Source organism: Apaloderma vittatum, unplaced genomic scaffold, assembly GCF_000703405.1.
Source record: "Apaloderma vittatum isolate BGI_N311 unplaced genomic scaffold, ASM70340v1 scaffold16852, whole genome shotgun sequence".
In the NCBI taxonomy this organism is placed as follows: domain Eukaryota; kingdom Metazoa; phylum Chordata; class Aves; order Trogoniformes; family Trogonidae; genus Apaloderma; species Apaloderma vittatum.
The window spans coordinates 15,701-33,889 of record NW_009703232.1 but is presented as its reverse complement, the minus strand read 5'-3'; the positions used below and the strand labels follow the sequence as shown (position 1 = coordinate 33,889).

General features: G+C 38.3%; 1 protein-coding gene across 1 annotated transcript in view; it reads left to right on the top strand.

The window, feature by feature from the left end:
• Nucleotides 1-684: 684 nt before the first annotated feature.
• Nucleotides 685-18,189, top strand: part of NVL (nuclear VCP-like) — a gene marked incomplete at its 5' end in the record, with an annotated part of 22,278 nt that continues 4,773 nt past the window's right edge. The window contains 6 exons of the mRNA XM_009864568.1: nucleotides 685-747; nucleotides 2,122-2,241; nucleotides 4,400-4,499; nucleotides 12,070-12,176; nucleotides 15,671-15,747; nucleotides 17,637-17,725. Of these exons, the coding sequence (XP_009862870.1) occupies nucleotides 685-747; nucleotides 2,122-2,241; nucleotides 4,400-4,499; nucleotides 12,070-12,176; nucleotides 15,671-15,747; nucleotides 17,637-17,725 (556 nt within the window). The remainder of the gene's footprint in view (nucleotides 748-2,121; nucleotides 2,242-4,399; nucleotides 4,500-12,069; nucleotides 12,177-15,670; nucleotides 15,748-17,636; nucleotides 17,726-18,189) is intronic.

Genomic DNA, 18,189 nt, shown 5'->3' with positions numbered 1-18,189 from the left:
CCCCTAACATTCTGTGATTCTGTGATTTTGCACACTTCTCTATAGAAGATGAAATTTGGGCCTCTATGCTGAAGTTATTTGATTTTTCTTGCCATAAAGTTAAAATTTTGCTTAAATTGAGAAGGGATTACTGCAAAACACAAAGGATGAAGTTGGTTAAGAAGAAAGTAGCAAAGATGGAAAGAAACTCTGTTAGCTAACCACTTTTATAGAATATTCCACTGTAACTAAATTATATATTTGGAAGCAGCCTACAGTCTATTAGATTTATGAATTTTTTCTTTATTATATTTACCTTACTGAAAATAATTTTAGTTTCCTTCTCGAGCATTTTAGTTCTTAGGGCATCCCCATATAGATGCAGATAATCGTGCAAGTTTCCAGATTATCAGTCATCTTTTTATTCAAATGCTCTTATGTAGCTGAATATCTCTAGCTCCCACTAATTATTGAGAATTCTTCAGCTATTAATTGGCGAGAGGGTTATGGTGTGAATGTGGAACACTGTCTCATTGCAGAGAGAGAACACCTTGCCAACTTCCCTGCCCCACTCATGCTCTGTCTTTTACAAACAGTTGATAACTATGTTCCTTCCCTTAAATTTGTTTATTGCTCTGTGAACAGAACCAAAGAATATAAGAAAAATGCATAGTTTATACGTATCTCTCTTACCCTTTTTGATAGGCTGTGGCAAATGAGTCCGGACTGAACTTCATATCTGTGAAAGGTCCTGAACTGCTAAATATGGTAAGCACTAATCGTTGTGCTTTTATTATTTATGGACTTCTTGTCCAAAGCATGGGGCAAACAAAATTTCTGATAATTACACAACTGATATTGGTGCAACTGAAGTTGCTTCATTTAACCTCTTCCTAAAGCTTTTAGCAGTGAAGTTGTTCATGTGAAGAGGAAAAAGCTACTGGGGTAGTTTAAGTATATATCTTGGTTTAAATTACTTGGCAGATGAAGCCTACTTGGCTGAAGTAGGATTTGTAAATGACTAGCCATCAGTGCTTGTCATTGTTCAGGAAGAAGAACAAAAATTCAAATCTACTATGAGAGCATTTGGTGATCGGTAACTGCAAATCATCGATCTTTCACTAAGCAAAGGAAAATTTTCAACTTTCAAGTTCAGAAATGCCTTCTGCCTGTCATTTTAGCTTTTTAATGGATATTTGAAATCTTAGAAAGCAGTGTGGTGGTTTTTCAGTTGGTCAGAGTAATTTTTCAAAATTTTACATTTTAGCAGATAAAAGTGCTGTTGCCTGAATGTTTGGCGCACTGGACTTAGAAGTGTTGTGACATCGTTTCAGTCTCTCTTAGAGTTAAGAAAATGTGTTGAATTAGCAAGATGACTGCAGCTCACATCTTGGAAGACCGTTACGTCTTTGTCAGTAATTTGGAAGCTAAAACCAAAATGCTGAGTTTGATTACTCTTTACCCAAACAATCTTTTAATGTATATTTCAAATGCTGATACAGGCAGGAAATAAAATTCTCAGTTAATGAGGAGCCCTATTTCCTTGTCGAATAAAGAGAAAATGTCTGATTGTGATTCACAGACTGTGTTAAGACATAAATTGTGGCAAAGCATGTTTGTTTGGAAAAACTGAAATGTCTGCATTTACAACTTGGCAAACCCCACCCCTGCAATTCAACTTTTTAAAATTAAATTCTGGCTTCCTCTTCAGTTCCCTGCCACCAGCCTATCTTCAGGCAACCACCATATGAACTTCAGATGTTCACATTACTCAATGAGTTTGTTTATGAACAGTTGAAGAACAAGATCCTTAATGAAGATTTTATTTGTTAATAAATATAGCAAAGTGATGGCATTTATTAAAATTATGGTATTTATTCCCCAGAAAGTTCTACTGAACTCTGAATATACTGCACACTGTCAAAACTGAGCTAGTGACAACTAGTTCCCATGTAAATCTTGATTGGTAAGGAAATAGAGATAACAGACTGTTACCAGAAGTAAACTCATCACCAGGTTGCACTTCTCCCTTGCAAAGCATCTCAGAGTGTTTAAACTGTGATTTTTTTTTTTTTTTAATTTTTTCTTTCCAAGCAAAATCTTTATGTCTTACATTGTTTCACTGTGATTTGTCATTTGCAGTATGTTGGTGAAAGTGAGCGTGCTGTACGTCAAGTATTCCAGCGTGCCAGGAATTCAGCGCCTTGTGTTATATTTTTTGATGAAGTTGATGCTTTGTGTCCTCGGAGGTCTGATCGTGAAGTGAGTCTGTCTTAAAATATCTGCATAATAATTTAATCTTGGTTGCAGCTTTTGTGGCATTGTGCTAGCAACAGAAGTACCTGGAAGGGCACTCTGTTCAGTAACTCCTAAGAAAAACAATCCAGCAGGCTTTCTCATATCTGAGGAAAAATGTTTTGGTTAAATTTTGAAAAGCTTAATACTTTTTTCAGTATGCATACATAGAAAAAACATTCAGAGAATCCTAGAATGGCCCAGGCTGGAAGGGACCTTGGAGATCATCTAGTCCAACCTCCCTGTCATGGGCAGGGACACCTCTCAACTAGATCAGGCTACTCAGGGCTCCGTCCAACCTGGCCTTGAACACCTCCAGGGAGGGGGCAGCCACAACGTCTCTGGGCAATTTATTCCAAAGTCTTGCCACTCTCGTACTGAAGAATTTCTTCCTAAGATCCAATCTAAATCTATTCTCCTTCAACTTAAACCCATTTCCCCTTGTCCAGTCGCTGGACACTCTTGTAAGAAGTCCTTCCTCGGTATTCCTACCAACTTGACTGTGTGGAGCTGTAGGAAGAGATGAAGGAGTGCTATTTAATACCATGTTTAATTTACTGCCAAGTCCTAACACCTGTAACACTTGCCTGAAGCATGTATTTATTTGAACAGCGTGAACTGGGTCATGAAAATATTTGACACAGGACCATATGTGGAATGCATTAGACTTGAGAATTACTCTGCCTGTGAAGGTTTTTCTATCTTGATGATCTTTTTTGTTGTTATTGTTTTGGAATAGTAGCTCCCTACACCCAGGATTGACTTCTGCTTTGTCTGGGGGTGGTGTTAGCACAAACTCTTGGTGTGGTGAAAGGAAAGCCACTTTTTTTTATGCAGAGGAAGCGCTTCTGTTTTATGATACTGCACTGGTGCGTGTATGTTGATGGCTGAAAGCAAATATGCTTTTTTTCAACAAAGAGTTGAGTACTGTACTGTTCAGCTGTTGCCATCAGTGACTTTAACAGAAGGACTGTTGTAGTTCCAGTTCGTAGGAAAGAGGGCTTGGTCAACTGTTTCTGAATCACATCCATACTTTCCTTCCCATGAAAGATAACCAAGCTGAAAAAGTTGAGATTTGACTTCTTGACTGTCTGGAGGTGGTGGTTCCCACACCGTAAAAGAAAGTGGCCAGTACGGGGCACTACAGCAGGTGTAGATGGTAGCCAGGGAGAGGGAACAAGTGTGCTTTGGCCTCAGAATCACAGAATTGCCAAGGTTGGAGAAGACCTGTAAGGTCATTAAGTCCAACTATTAACCTAATGTTGAAAAGTCCTCGACTAAACCATATCTCTGAGCACTGTCTACCCAACTCTTAAATATCTCCAGGGACAGGGACTCCGCCACAGCCCTGGACAACCCATTCCAGTGTAGGAGAGTGGTGACTTTGTGACTCAGGCTGTGATACTGGTGAAAACCCTTGGGTTTCACAGTTGAAACTCAGGAGCATTTGGTGTTTCCGTTGGCTTTTTGTGACCTATGTGCATTGTCACTGCATATTCTCATTATCCCTAGGTGGTTTTATATTTTTGTACCTTTAAAATGAAACACTTAGAACAACATTCTTCAAAATCATTGATCAGTTTTTACTGCATAATCGAACTCCTGTTCTTCAGCTTCTGTGCTTTCTCTCTCCCCAGTTCTAGAATGAAATTCAGATTAAACTATTGAATTTACTTTTAGGATATCGCTGCTATGCAATTAACATTTAACTCCAAGTAGCTCACCTGCTGAAACTCTTCTTTCAGATGTTTGAATATTCTGAGATTTTTTAATCAAATCCTGAATTTTGGGGGATTTTCTTGTTGAGGTAGATGTGAGAATGATTGGTATAAATATCTATGTGTACTTCTTTAAGCAAGTCCTTCATTTTAATGGGAAAGAAAAGGTTTGCCATATCTTAAAATGTGTGACACTTGCATAGGTAGCATGAATTTGGGGTGGAAACGTGCCAAGAGTATGGTAGTAGAAATCCAGAATACAGCTACATTGAAAGTGTGAAAAAGAAACTTTTTATCTGAGTAGTATTTCAGGGCAGGGAGCTAGTTGATCTTTTGCTTCTTCTGCTTTTAAATATTCACATTCCCACTACTACCTCAGTTTTGCTGACAAATCTTTCCTTTTAAAGTCAGGAGCCAGTGTCCGCGTAGTTAACCAGTTGCTCACAGAGATGGATGGTCTGGAGAATCGTCAGCAGGTTTTCATTATGGCTGCCACAAACAGGCCAGGTAAGGACTCAGAAATCATAAACAAGATAAGTTGTATGTCCTTGATTCTCTCCTAATGAAATCACGTCTTCTTACATACGTTAATTCTGTAACTAACCTTGTTCTGTACTTAAAATAACAGTGTCTCCTCAAATCCAAATCTTTTCTGATCAATTAATCTGTTCCACATTCTTGTGATAGTGTGAGATGAAGCAACCTCTTTAAAGTGTATTAATTAACACCCAATACCATTGCTGTAAAATGCTTTGAAAAACCTTTGACTTAGACTTCAGATCATCTTTGTTGAACATAAAACCAAAAGAGAACTAAAACATAAATTATGGGGTTTTTTGCTGCTTGCATTGATTTTTCTTTCTAAAGAAACCTTATAGTTTTCTGCTACTTTTAATTATTTTTTTTTTGCCTTGGGGCATTTATCTTATGTTAAATAACTTTTCCACTTGCTTATCTTTTCCTTCCTGGGCTTCACATTCCAAACTCAGTTCCCTCGCCTGAGGTCATCCTGCTATTCCCTCATGTTCTGGCAAGCTTTGGTATCAACAGCTATCTGTGCTCCCTTGCTGGCTCTTCAATTTTTGTAGCTTTTGCAGTTCCTGCAGCATCTTCTTAGAAAATAAGCTAAACACTGACACCTACTTCACAGACATCATATGTTTTACAACCAGTTTTCTGCCTTTTTTCTTTTTTTCTTTCTTTTTTTTTTTTTATTATGGAGATGTATTGTGTTTTATACAGAGCCAGAAACTTGTCTTTTCCTGAATTTGAACTTCATCTAGGTGCTGAGTTAGAACTAAAGGAATTTGATGTCAGTATAGAAAGAAACATACACGTGAAAATGTTGCACTTTCCTGTTTATGAGCATTTTTCTGAATATTGCAATGGAAATTAAATACAGAGTTACTGGTCTATCTTCATAAAACTGTGCTGCTGTAGGTACCAGAATTTTGGAAAGCACTTTTTTTGCCTAGAGCACGTATTTGGCAAATTACTGGTAACGGCAAGCCACAGTTAGTTGTTTCATACCTGCAAGTATTACATAAGGACAAGATGTAGAATTCTGTTGAGAAATGGCTTAGCAGGTAAAAATAGTAGCATATCTACTTTGGATATAAATTAAAAGATTAAATATTTGAGGTTAAAATACTTGACAGATTGCTTGTGTCCTATAGATTCAGGAAAATAGGCAACTATGAGGCGTTCTTCATTTTTTCCAGTGGTCAAAAAATTTAAATATTTTGAGAAAAATTTTCCTGTCTCTTGAATTCCTTCCACCATGACAGACTGTCAAACCTTCTACATGGTGAAGTATGAGCAGTAGATGGTTAAATCTGTATCTGCTTCTAGAAATCCTTTGATCTGAAGTGGTAACTTTTTCTGGCATGATTCTGACCTGCCTAATTAATGCAGAGAAGAGAATAAGGTTATATAATGTAGCACATCTATATTTAGATACAGTGGATGTACCAAAGATGTTAGTACTAGTGTCATCAAGTTGCCTGAGGAAAGAGATCTCTTGCTAAATTAGTTTTGCTTGTGCAAGTATTTCTATCAGGCCTTATTTGTTGATATTTCTCAAGGGCTTCGTATCTAATTGCTGCTGACGGTAAATTCATCATTACATGCGACCAGTTGCGCGGGGTGTGAACTCCAACACTTTTGAAGTTGACGGAACATCCAGCTTGACCTCCCACGGTGCCACCTTGGATGTGACACTGGCAGATGTGGGGCGAAGGCTTTTGAGGCCAGCGCGTGTACGTTGCACTGCTCTGAGCTAATGACTCCTCTTTTAGAGGCTGCTGATTGCAAGTAGTTTAGTAGCTTTACAAGGGCCAGTTTAGACTAAATGTTGCTCAGACATTGATTTTGAGATATAAATACTTGCATGTGGCAGGTTTGTCCTAGTTCCCAGCTTTGCCAAGTTTAGGTTTACGCTGATTCAGTACTTGCTTATGGGTCTTGTTTTCATGCATATATGAAACAGACATCTGTGCAATTGTTAACTCATCCCTTTATACTGGACACAGTTTTACCTTTATATTGGTGTAAAGTACCTCTGTAATGGTTTGGGGGATTTTATTTTATTATTTTTAGTTTTGAAAAATCACTGTTGCCTTGTTCAGCTGCAGTGGTAGATGTACTCGGCTATATGGCAATAATCAGAATCACAAAAGTTTCCTGAGAAGTCAGGATTGAACTAATATTTGAAAGAAGCTGGGAAATTTGTAAGGCGGCAACTCAGTGGTGTGCTACTAGCCAGTCATACTGATGGAAGAAAATGAACTCGAGGTAAAAAATGGCCAACGTGAAGAAAACGCAAAAGCAGGGGTAGCAAATACAGTCATCAAACTGAAGGGTACTAATGTATCTGCAAATTCTGTAAGTGGAAATGAATTGTATCTTGATAAAGGAGTTCTTTTGCCAGCAAGATAAAATATGTTTTGCTGAACAGCAAAGCATGGCTCATCCGGTTTTGCTAGAGGAGGCAATTATCTACAGAGTTTGGCTAGGCTGGAACTCTTGCTTCAGCGGGATATCAGCTGTGTGCATGAATAACACTTGGGATAGGTTCAGACTACAAATTTTTGCTGTGACATCTGCATTTGTCAGTGTGAAGGAATGGTTTCCAATCAACGTGGCTTTTATCAGAGCAACTTTCACTGTTAAACTGGGGAAGCTCATTTTTCTCTTGTGTGGTTTATTCACCGTTTATGGAGCTGAGAAAGACACAGAGTTCACCAAATTAAATTTTGCTAGTATGGTCTGAGTACCTAGTAGGAGCACACTGCGGGTAAAGAACAGCAAAGTCTGTTCTAGTAAAGCGCTCTCAAAATGTCCAAGCAGGGTCCTGTAGGAGAGGTGTGGCTTATGCTGGCTGGTGTATTTAAATGATTCCTGCAAACAGTAAAAGTTGTGGTTCCTGAAAAGCTCTTTTGCTTATAAGTCAATCATAGTTAGGTTGAATACAGGTGCAGAGGCATTGTATAATATAAATCTAAATATGTATCCCAGCAGAACTTCCTGGACTCTTCCACTGGGTCAGTATTGTGAAGTGTGAGATCTCATCTTTTTAAATTCATGTTAGTGTCATTTAATATGAGAGAAAATGGCTTTTCAAGACACTTCTTTTGTAGTTGGTTGCATGCGCAGTAGCTTTTGTAGTTGGTTGTTGGTAATGTTCATGACTGTTAGTCTGTGTTGTCAGCAATGCAGTCCAGGGACTGTCATGCCAAAAGAAGAGTTTTCTCTCATAAAGATATTATTATTATTATATAAAATAATAGTACTAGCAGTAGGGTAGCAGTGGCTCAACAAGTTTTGGCATCAAGGTATATTCCTCACGCAGTTGTTCCGGTGAGGTGTTAGCACCTGCGACAAGGTATTATGGTGAAGTTTTATATACCCCATGACTGAAGACTGCCAAATTTTTATTTTTTTTTTATAATAACCTTTAAGGACTTGGATCACTCTAATTCCCGTTCTGCTGAAAGGGCAGGCACAATAGATTGATTCCTGTGTTTATTTTATACAATCTGCAAGTGGTAGTTCTTATTCTGACAGTGCTGAAATAAGCCTTTGATCTGTCCTTAAAAGTAGGATATTTGATTTTATTTTTTTTTGGCACTTATTCAGTGACTTTGAAAGTCCTCTGTAGATCTTTCTTGACTACTGCTAAATTAGCTGGGATGCAGTATTCCCAACTCAATCTCTTTCCACCTAAATGCAGAACCAGTGTCAGACTTTTGGAATAAGCTTTAAAAGCACTCAATGTCATTGGAAAGAGAAGGGAAAAAAAGAGGCAGAAATGTCATCTCGTGTTAGAAACTTCGTGGGTCAGAATAATTATGTTTGTTTTAGGTCTACTTCCTTCCCCAAATTTGAGATTAATTACTTACAAAGCCATGAAGCACGACTGTTAACTGAGGTCTATAATTTCCACAATTTTCTAGTTAGCAGTGTGAGTTTCAATATTGGATACTACTACTCTCTGGTCTTTTCTTGATTTCCCAGGGTTTGAACATTTATAAACTGTTCAGAGAAATGCTGACTAAGCAGCATTTGCTGCGGGATCTAAGGAGCTGTATGTAACTTGAGGAAACGGACAAGAAATCTGTGAAATTCTACAAACATAGTGATTTATGTTTAACACAGACTGTGGTGATGTCTTTGCTTTTATTCATAGGCTTTTCCTCTAGCTTTTTAAAATTAATTCTTGCAGAATTTCCCTCCTGCTGTTATTTTAGGACCTAGTTTCAGGGACTTCTATTTTTCTTTAGCAAGTTTATATTAGTTTTCTAGAACTATTTGCTGGAACCACATGTTTTGAAACACAATAAAAAACCCCAATCTCCAGTCTCTGACAATAGTTACAGTTTTGGTTTGGGATATTTGTTTGCTCTGTTTATACCTGTTTATACATGTTGCTGAATTAAAGGCAGGGCAAGATCTAAGAAAAGCGGCTAATATGTGCGGCATGGAGCAATTTATTTCATGATAGTTCTAATTCACCCGAATTATATTTCTTGAATTTCACCAGCCCTTGAGCGTTATGTATCTTTTACAGTAACTTTAGTGGAGTTTGTTTGTCTCATAGGAGCAAGGTTATTAACTGCAGTGTTCATGTGGAGTCACAGAAGACTTTTTGTGACTTCTGCCCCTACATTCCGGAAAGTCACAGATGTGAGCTCCTAGATCTTATAAAATACAGTTTTAAAAACTGTAGTGAGTATAGGAGAAGTTTGATGGACTCAGCACCATAGTTGTTACTGGTGTGCACTGGGCCTCTGTAAACATTAGTGGTTCTTACACAGTTAACATATAAATAATCAACTGGTAATGAGTGTGGGATTCATAGATTTTATTGTTGGACAACAGAATGTCACATTATAAGGAATCTTGGGAAGATACTTTCAATAGAATTTACTGAAGAGGATAACATTTTGTGGTAGTTTGGAGGGCTGTGTAGCAAACTGAAATATTACATAATGCTGTAGAGGCTAGTGCCTTGTTTTAACCTTTAAAAACAAAGCAAGGAATGGATGTACTCTAAATATCTTATGTAATTTTGCCAAATTATTTGGAAAATGGTGCTACTGTCTTCTAATGACAGTCAATGCCATTGACTGCATCAGAAAACCGAGACAGAAAATTATTAACTAGACATTTTTCTCGGTAGAAACATATTCTCTTTCTGAGACAACTGCCTGGAAAAGTGCTGTGTGTTACCATATTTCCATGTTTCACTTTCAAACTTGAGAAACAATAATTGGCTTTGAAAGAGGTATCTATCATAACTACTTCAATGTAATTAAAATGTGAAATGTCTAAAATTAGTTGAGTCTCTTCTGTTTAGATCTTCTCCTTGCAAGCCACCATTACTGCAGCTCACTGAGTTGGTGTGTGTTGTAGTAACTCCTGGAGTGCGGGTGATGTAACCACTGACGTGGGAATGGGTGAATGCACCTTTAGGCCCTATCGCTACTTTGTATCGTTGGACAAATAGTACAAAATGGAAACAGTATTTTCCGTATGGAGCTTAATATTTTTGAAGAGCTCTTGAAACCTTAGAATGGAGAAGTTAGCGAGTGCACGATGTCACAGTGCAATCCGTAGCGAGAGTATTTGTTTTGATGCTTGTAATTGCTCTGTTGATCAAACTTTGTCACCTCATCTTAATAATTGGCAAGACTTCCGTCCCCAGAGACACAAAAACAGGAAAGTACATGTGCCAAAAGTGAGATTGAGTATCATATACCACTGCGCATGGATATATAGGAAAGATGTTTTTGTCTGAGCGTACCATCGCAGGGATTGTGTTTAACCCTTGGTGCGGCTGGTCTGGATTAAATTAATACATTAAGTCTTAGTTTTCTCTCTCATCTTTCTCATTGCATTCACAGTAGCTGATTTTTGCCTACATAGATGCTTCTGGCCACGACTGCTGTGTCTTGGGGGAAAAAAAATAATCACTTTTGTCCTAGAAAAAGATGGCAATTTTTAATGTATGCATCTCGTTCTACTTTTTGTTTCTTAAGCATAGGTAAGAAAGTAACTTTAAAAAGTGAATCAAGATTATGCTGTGGTAGGATCAGGTAGCTGGACTCTTGACAGATTTAAGCAAAAGAGAGATAGCAGTGCTTCTGTGCTACTGTTTTGGGATTTGGCTTCTGTTGTTTGTTTGTTTTTCTTTTAAACATCTCTACAGTAAGGATTAACAGCTTAACTTTTCCCAGTTCTTCACTTTAATACGCCTGAATGCATGTAGTTTGTCCATTAGCTACATTTTTTCAGGAGAATGTAACCATGGCAAGGGTGTTGACCTTCATTTGGAGTCCTAATTTAAGACTTAAGTGTAACTTTCAGCTGTTAACTTTTGGATAAGATTCTTGCAACAGCTATCTTAACACATCTGTATAACTTACAGACTTCAAAAAAGTCTGTTATTCTAGAAGTGCATTTTTCTTCATATCTTCTTTGGGTGCTTTTGTACCTGAGCTGTTCACATTGCTGTAGTATGTGGGATAGATCATTAAGGCCAGCCATTAACCCAGCACTGCAAGGTCCACCACTAAACCATGTCCCCAAGTGCCATGTCTGCATGTCTTTTAAATACCTCCAGGGATAGGGACTCAATAGAATTCCGTAGCAAAATAGAGCAAGTAATACCATTGTCGGTTTTGATAGATGGGGATACAAGCCATGGGGAAGCATTTAGGATCATCATCCTGGCAGTTTGTGCTGAAATGCAGACAGGAATTGAAGTCTTCTCTTAGTATTTATGTCCTGAATTACTGTTTGTGGAAGTTTGGTATTGAAGGCCATGGTGCTCAAAGGCCATGAGACATTTATATTACATTTAAGCTTTGAATGATGTCCTAGAAACATTTGTGATGACTTTTGGTTTCTTAATTCTCCACACATAATAGAATCTGGAGTCTGTAGTTCTTCCTGGGAAATAAATTCTTTACATTGCAGCTCTATTTTATATTTTTGTAGGTACCCTATATTACCATTCAGAAAATTAATATGTAGTAGAAATGCAAATGACTACTAAAATTAAATTTACATATGGGTGCTTATGATTGGCCCTGTGTACTTCTTATTCTTAATTTATCACTATGTTGTTATTCTTAATTTATCACTATGCCTTTCAAGCAGATTTGCAATGGTTAATACAAGTGTTGTTCCTTCCAATAGAACAAACCAGAAGAACTTTCCCCCCCGCCCCTTGTTAGGAATCAGTGTGGAATTCCTCACTTGCTAGGTACAGCAGCTAAAGTGTTCTAGTACTGTGTTGCCAAAGATAGTTGTCTTTGTGAAGAGATGAAGTTGGTATTTATGAGCCATATTTGAGCAAATGCAGCTTAACTTTACTGGGTGATAGAGGCTTCTACTAGACAGAGGTGAAACTATTTCATCTTAATGCTCAGAGCTTCACATCATGGCACAAATGCTTCTTTGTGTCTCAGTTCAAGTATGCAAAGATTCCTTCTCGTGTCTATACTTTGCTAAGGATATATCTCATTTCTGGATATTTTTTTCCCCCCCTCCCGCTATGTTTCCTCTCCCTAAGATATAATTGACCCGGCTATCCTGCGTCCTGGTAGACTGGATAAAACACTCTATGTGGGTTTGCCACCACCTGAAGATCGACTTGCTATTTTAAAGACCATTACCAAAGTGAGTATTTGGAAATAATAAATCCTTATCTTGAAGGTTGGTGGAATGATTTGAGACAAATGAAATTTTACAAAGAGTTGCAGGATCCTGTCTCATGAAGCACTTTCAGATATTACATGAGGTCATAAAAATAAGCCATCAGCCACATCAGCTGTTAAATTTGCTCTGAGACTTCAAGGGCTTCATAAATCCTGAGTAAAGCAAACCTATTAGACATAGAAGCCACTGCCTTTATAGTTACAGTTGGAGCAAATGTAATTAAAAAGATAGCTATCTGTGTGAGTAATGGGCCTAGAAGTGTTTTTGTAAGATTTTGGTGGGGGGGGGGGGGGTTTCCACACATTCACCAAAATGATTCACAAGCTCCAACTGTATTTCTCAACAGTAGTTGTGACACTTAATTGCCTGTAGCATTAAAGGAAGTGTGTGATGATAGAGGTTGTAGGTCAAAGTAAATGTGAAAATGTAAAATACCTGCCTTCATGGGTCCTCTCTGTGGTTAATGGCACATGCTGCCACTTCAGATATTTGGATTATAGTATTCTATCTGTGTATTTCTGTAAGTATTGTACAACAGTAATCAAAGCCTTTAAAAAAAAAAGTACATACAAAGCTTTGTGAATCACTCAGGTATTTCCTACTTTTTCCAGCAGATAAACATTGACTGTTAAGAGCGGGTGTTCTGTCAGGTGGTTTTTCGAACTGCAAAGGAGACTTGAGTCTTCACTATTGAGAAAAGATAGCACAGTGTTGCGAAAACTGTGGCAAAAAAATTATTTAGAAAACTTGTAAAAAAGATAATTCAGACTTGTGTAAGCATGAAGTTGTAGTGTAGTCAATAATTAATCCCACAGGAGAATTTAGAAAGTGAGAAGTCATTCAAGCATGTTCTTTCATGGCAAAATGGTTCAAAAGTGAGACTGTCATTACAAATTCAGGATATTAGACTTTCTGTCATTTGTTCTATCCATTACTTCCTGGAGGAAAAAAAAGTAAATATGCCCTAGTTTACTAATGGCAGTAAATATTTTACTTAAAACTTTTTACAACCGTGTTCTCAAAGGTGGTTGCCTTTTAAAAGGCCTAGAGAAAATTTGAGAGTAACATCTGTGAGTCATTTTTCAAACACACTGCAAGGAATTATATTTTGTGTTTTACCAAATTTTCTATTAAAGATAAGTCAAAGCGTTCTTTCGAAATTGGGCCTGTGTGATTGTTCTGACTCAATACAACCACCCTCGTTCTTCTGGAAGGAGTGTTTCATGTGGGTCGGTCACTAGACTGAGCAGAGCAGAAGGATTCTGGTACAGAGTTTACATCTGCTCTGGTTTATTTTAATATACAGGTGTTGAGTCTTGCTCTACCTAAGTTTTCCTGGAGACTCTTTGGAGATTTGTGACTGTTTCAAGTGGTCTCACTGTAGTTAGTGGCATAGGGAAATTAGCACAGCAAAGCTTGGTGCAAGACTTCATGGGAAGGGAAGGTGGCATTAAACAAAAGGGATTTCCCTCGCACTCTCATAGATTTCGCTTGCTCACACTCTCACAGTTGCGTGTCGTCACCGAGATGCTCGTGTCCAAGTGGCAGGGCCAGGCTCACTGGCGTGCAACACCAGGGATGAGGGTGCTGAGTCCTCACTTCATCCCTTGGCTTCCTCTTGACTGGTGTTGGCTAACTGGTTGCTGGAGAGAGCTGCTTTCCAGATTCCCTTTAAGAATCATCCTGACTTCAGCTGCCATAAATCATGGGCGAGGTTGCTGAGAAGTGTCTTTGCTCCTTCCTTCTGGGAATCTTTGTGGCTACAGTTTATCTTCCTGTTGGGATAACACCAAGAGGTGTGGCACATGCAGTGTGGTAACCTTGTCATTATCCTGTTATCAGAGAGTATTTGTCTTCTGCTGAAAAACCATCTTTGCTGTTTGAGATACAAACACTCTGAGTCTCTCCCTTGCATGTTTCCATGTTCACTCCATGAGGAGGCCAGGGTTGTTCCCACGTTACTACTTCTCAGAGTTCTCACTAAGCCAGGCAACGTTTTGTATTTCTAGTGATAAGAACAAGATATAGGTTGTTATTTTCTTTAAAAATACATAAGAGTTATCTGCAAGAATATGTTAAATTAATTGAGATACCTTATTTTTGTCAGACTTCATCCATGCATGCTAGGTATGGAAATGAGAAAAATCTATGTAAAAGAAGCACTTGCTTAAATATGTGCTCAGGGCTAGATAAAATTAAATGTTTGGTGCAGATGTGAGTGGCCTCTGGGTGTCGGTATATACTCCCAGAAGTCCCTGAGGAATACGTGCAGGGGACGTGGAAACTGAGAATCATTGCCAAGGGAAAACGTGCACGCTTTCAAAGGCAGCATGAGGAGTAGAAAAGGGAGTTAGGGGGAGGAATGATTTATAAGGAAGACAACCCCAGCATAGGTTGAAGCTTTGTTGTGAAAGAGTTTTATTTCAGTTAACTTGTACAAATCAGTTGTTTTCAAATTGCATATTAATTAGGCAAGAGCAGCATGCCTTCACATGTTGAAGTTGCCAGTGTACTTACATTCCTGTGAGCTGGATCAGGCTTCTCTGTCTCCAGAGTAGGCAGATCATCCCACTCAGAAAATGCCCAACCTATGTTGCTGCTCAAAGCAATAGGTAAAACTTTTCTTTTGAGCCAAGAAGATGTCTTTCTGGCTTGCGGTCTTGTACAACAATTACCTAAGCATGACGTAGGGAATTGTATGAGGCTTCCTTGTTTCAAAATGATGCTATCCCTTTGTGTTTGGTGTTTTTTTCCCCTTTTAGCTGGTATTCTACTGAAGTTTCATTCAAGGTTGGTTCCTTCTGCCTAGTCCTTGATTATTGTACTGTCTGTTAAGTATTCAAGAGTTTTGACTTGCCACTTACTATATATTTTAATTTTTCTCTTGAAGGTATTATATGTAGCATATTAGTTCACCTGAAGAAGTCAGAAAATAATTATATGAATTTGCGCATTTCTGTCAAATGTGTTTGACAGAAGTATATCAATTGTATCAAATATAGTGTCCTTCCATGTGTAAACTCAGGTATTGTTTGATACTAGAGACATCTAGAATCTCAGTACTGCCATGATACTACTTTACTGTAGTCTAAGGGTGATGGGGAAATCTCCACGCTTACAGTGCTTGAAAGTGTTGTTGGCTGATTTCAAATCAAATATAATTTACAATGTTGTTCAATATTTTTTGCTGTTAGAGATACAAAAATAGTAACAAAGAAACCACTTCTGGGATCTTTGTGGAGAAAGCAGTAATAATATGGAAGAATAGTGTCAAAAAGTCGACAGGAATGTCTAAATTGTATGTAAACTTCTATGAAATGCAGAATGGAAAACTTCTAAGTTTGAAATTGTCTGTCTAGATATAGATATAAAAAATATATGATTAATGCAGTTAATAAAAAGAGGAAGATTAGAAACTTTTTTGAATTGGTTTGATTTTATCTCAACTCCTTTAGGATGGCACCCGGCCTCCACTGGATATTGATGTAAGCCTTGAAGAAATTGCTCACAGTCAACACTGCGATTGTTATACGTGAGTAGATTCTAGTTTTTACTTTAGTGTGCAGTGCCAACAGTCTTCTGCTGCATGATAATGTGCGTTGTTATTACCAATAAGATCTCTTAACTGTCAGGGTTTATAAACCTTTTCCCTTATGTTGTTTTTCTTCCTTTCACTTGTGCTTTTTTCTGAGGAGTAGGTAGGAATATATGGATGCTAAAGGCTTTTTCATCTGGAATAGTCCTCTTCAGGCTGTAAATACAGTTCAGAAGAGGCCTCTTGGGTTTGCTTGCTTTTATTTTGTGACTCTTGCATAATCTAAAGATAAAAGAGCCCTCATATGCAATGATGATGAAAGCAAATTGGTTAAACAACCATAGGCAACTTGTTCTGTCACACAGTTGAAAGTGAAGTGTTTGACAAAGCAAGGAGAGCCTATTTCAACTTCTGCTTTGGGAATGCCAAGGTGTGTTCTTTAAAAAAAGCTTGATAGGTGTGTCTGTCAGAATAATTTGCAATTGCATTCTGCAAAAGTTCAGAAAGCTCTAATCTATTAAATGATTTATTGATAGTTAATGAATTAGATGAATTAAGGGAGTGGAACATCTCCCTTATTCAGAAAGGAGCTGCGTCTTTTTAGTTTGGAGAGGAGGAGACCGAGGGGTGACCTCATTCATGTTTATAAATATGTCAAGGGGGAGTGTCAGGAGGACGGAGCCAGGCTCTTTTCAGTGATGTCCAATGACAGGACAAGGAGCAATGGGTACAAGCTGGAACATAGGAGGTGCCACAAAAACATTAGAAAAAACTTTTTCACTGTGAGGGTGGCAGAGCACTGGCACAGGCTGCCCAGGGAGGTTGTGGAGTCTCCTTCTCTGGAGACATTCAAAACCCGCCTGGACACGTTCCTGTGTGACCTACTGTAGGTGATCCTGCTCTGGCAGGGGGGCTGGACTAGATGATCTTCTGAGGTCCCTTCTAAGCCCTAATGTTCTGTGATTTTTCTGGAGTTCACAAGATAAATTTTACGGCATGCTGCTTGTCACAGTATTGCTTCTGAATCTTAGAAATGGAAACTGTCACCAGAAACAATGTTTAGTTTGTCGTTTCATATTTGGGAAAGACGAGTACTTTTTCTTTGTCTGCCCCTTTCACTCCCTGATTATTTTGTGGAGGTGTGTTTGGGTTTGGGGGTGGGTTGTTCTGGTTTTTGTTACATTTGTGTTGGTTTGTATTTGGCATTTTATTTGCTGGGGTTTTTTTGTTTGTGAGGTGGATTTTTGGGGTTATTTGATGGGGGTTTTTTGGCTGTGTCATTTTTGGTTTTGTTTGTTAAATGCAGGAGTACTTCTAGCACCCCAGAATGAAGCATTATGAGTTCATTGTGAATATTTTCTTTGGTTCAGTGACTTCCACCAGTTTGAAGGCTGGTAAAAAGTTTTGCTTCCAGTTTCCAGCTGTTAATATTTAGAAAGACTGATCTGACAATGTCTGGTGGATATTATTATTTTGAGAGTGTGTTTACTTGAATGTTGATGCAGCTTTGAGCAAGGCAATGCCCTCTGGGCGATTCTATTTGAAGCTTTCATAAGGCTGATGGAAAAAAAATGCATCATGTTCCCATAAAGTGGCACAATATTAACCAATCCTTTGGCATTTTTAAGACTGCTGGCTAAGGTTTTTGCCTCTTCCTTTACTTCTTATTTATTTGATGTTAATCTGTGTCTAAAATCTGGCGGATGTCACTCCATAACGAAGGCTGCAGCACTGGGTAGTCCTCAGAGCTCTTTCCAATGCTCATATCATGAAACTTTATGACAGCACCACTGGTCTCTTGCCATTATTTGTAGTGTCCTGCCTTTTTATATACCTTCAGCGAAAGACATTTGTCCTAAAATAACCTCCTCTGTTTATATCTGTAGAGGGGCAGACCTTTCCGCTCTAGTGCGTGAGGCTTCCATTTGTGCCTTGAGGCAGGAGCTGGCCGTGCAGAATGCTCAAAGCAAGAAAGGTAAGAAAGCTTTCCTTAACTGAACAGTGGGAAGATGAACTACCTCAAATACTTCACATGCCATTTAAGACAAGCACAAAGGCAGACATGCTGTGCTTAAATGACTGATGCCTTTTGAGACAAACAAAAATGAAGTCAGATTTATTTCAAGGTGTGTAAGCATCTTAGAAGTAGATGTAGGGGAGATCACAGGAAAAAAATAGTTACGCTGGAGGTTCAGCATACCTTCTTTCTGTCTAAAAGAACTGAACCTTTTAACCTTTAAGAAAAGCTTATGTTAAAAGGTATAAATTGGCAATTTATATACTAGACTGAATATGTCTTTGCCAAATTTCCACATCACCATCAAAGACTAATTATACTGACTTATTTGCAGATTTGAGTACGGCTGTTAACTGCACACGTAAGTTGTGAGTGCACGCACACTGCTCACATACCTCTGGCACACAGTTGTGTTGTGCAAC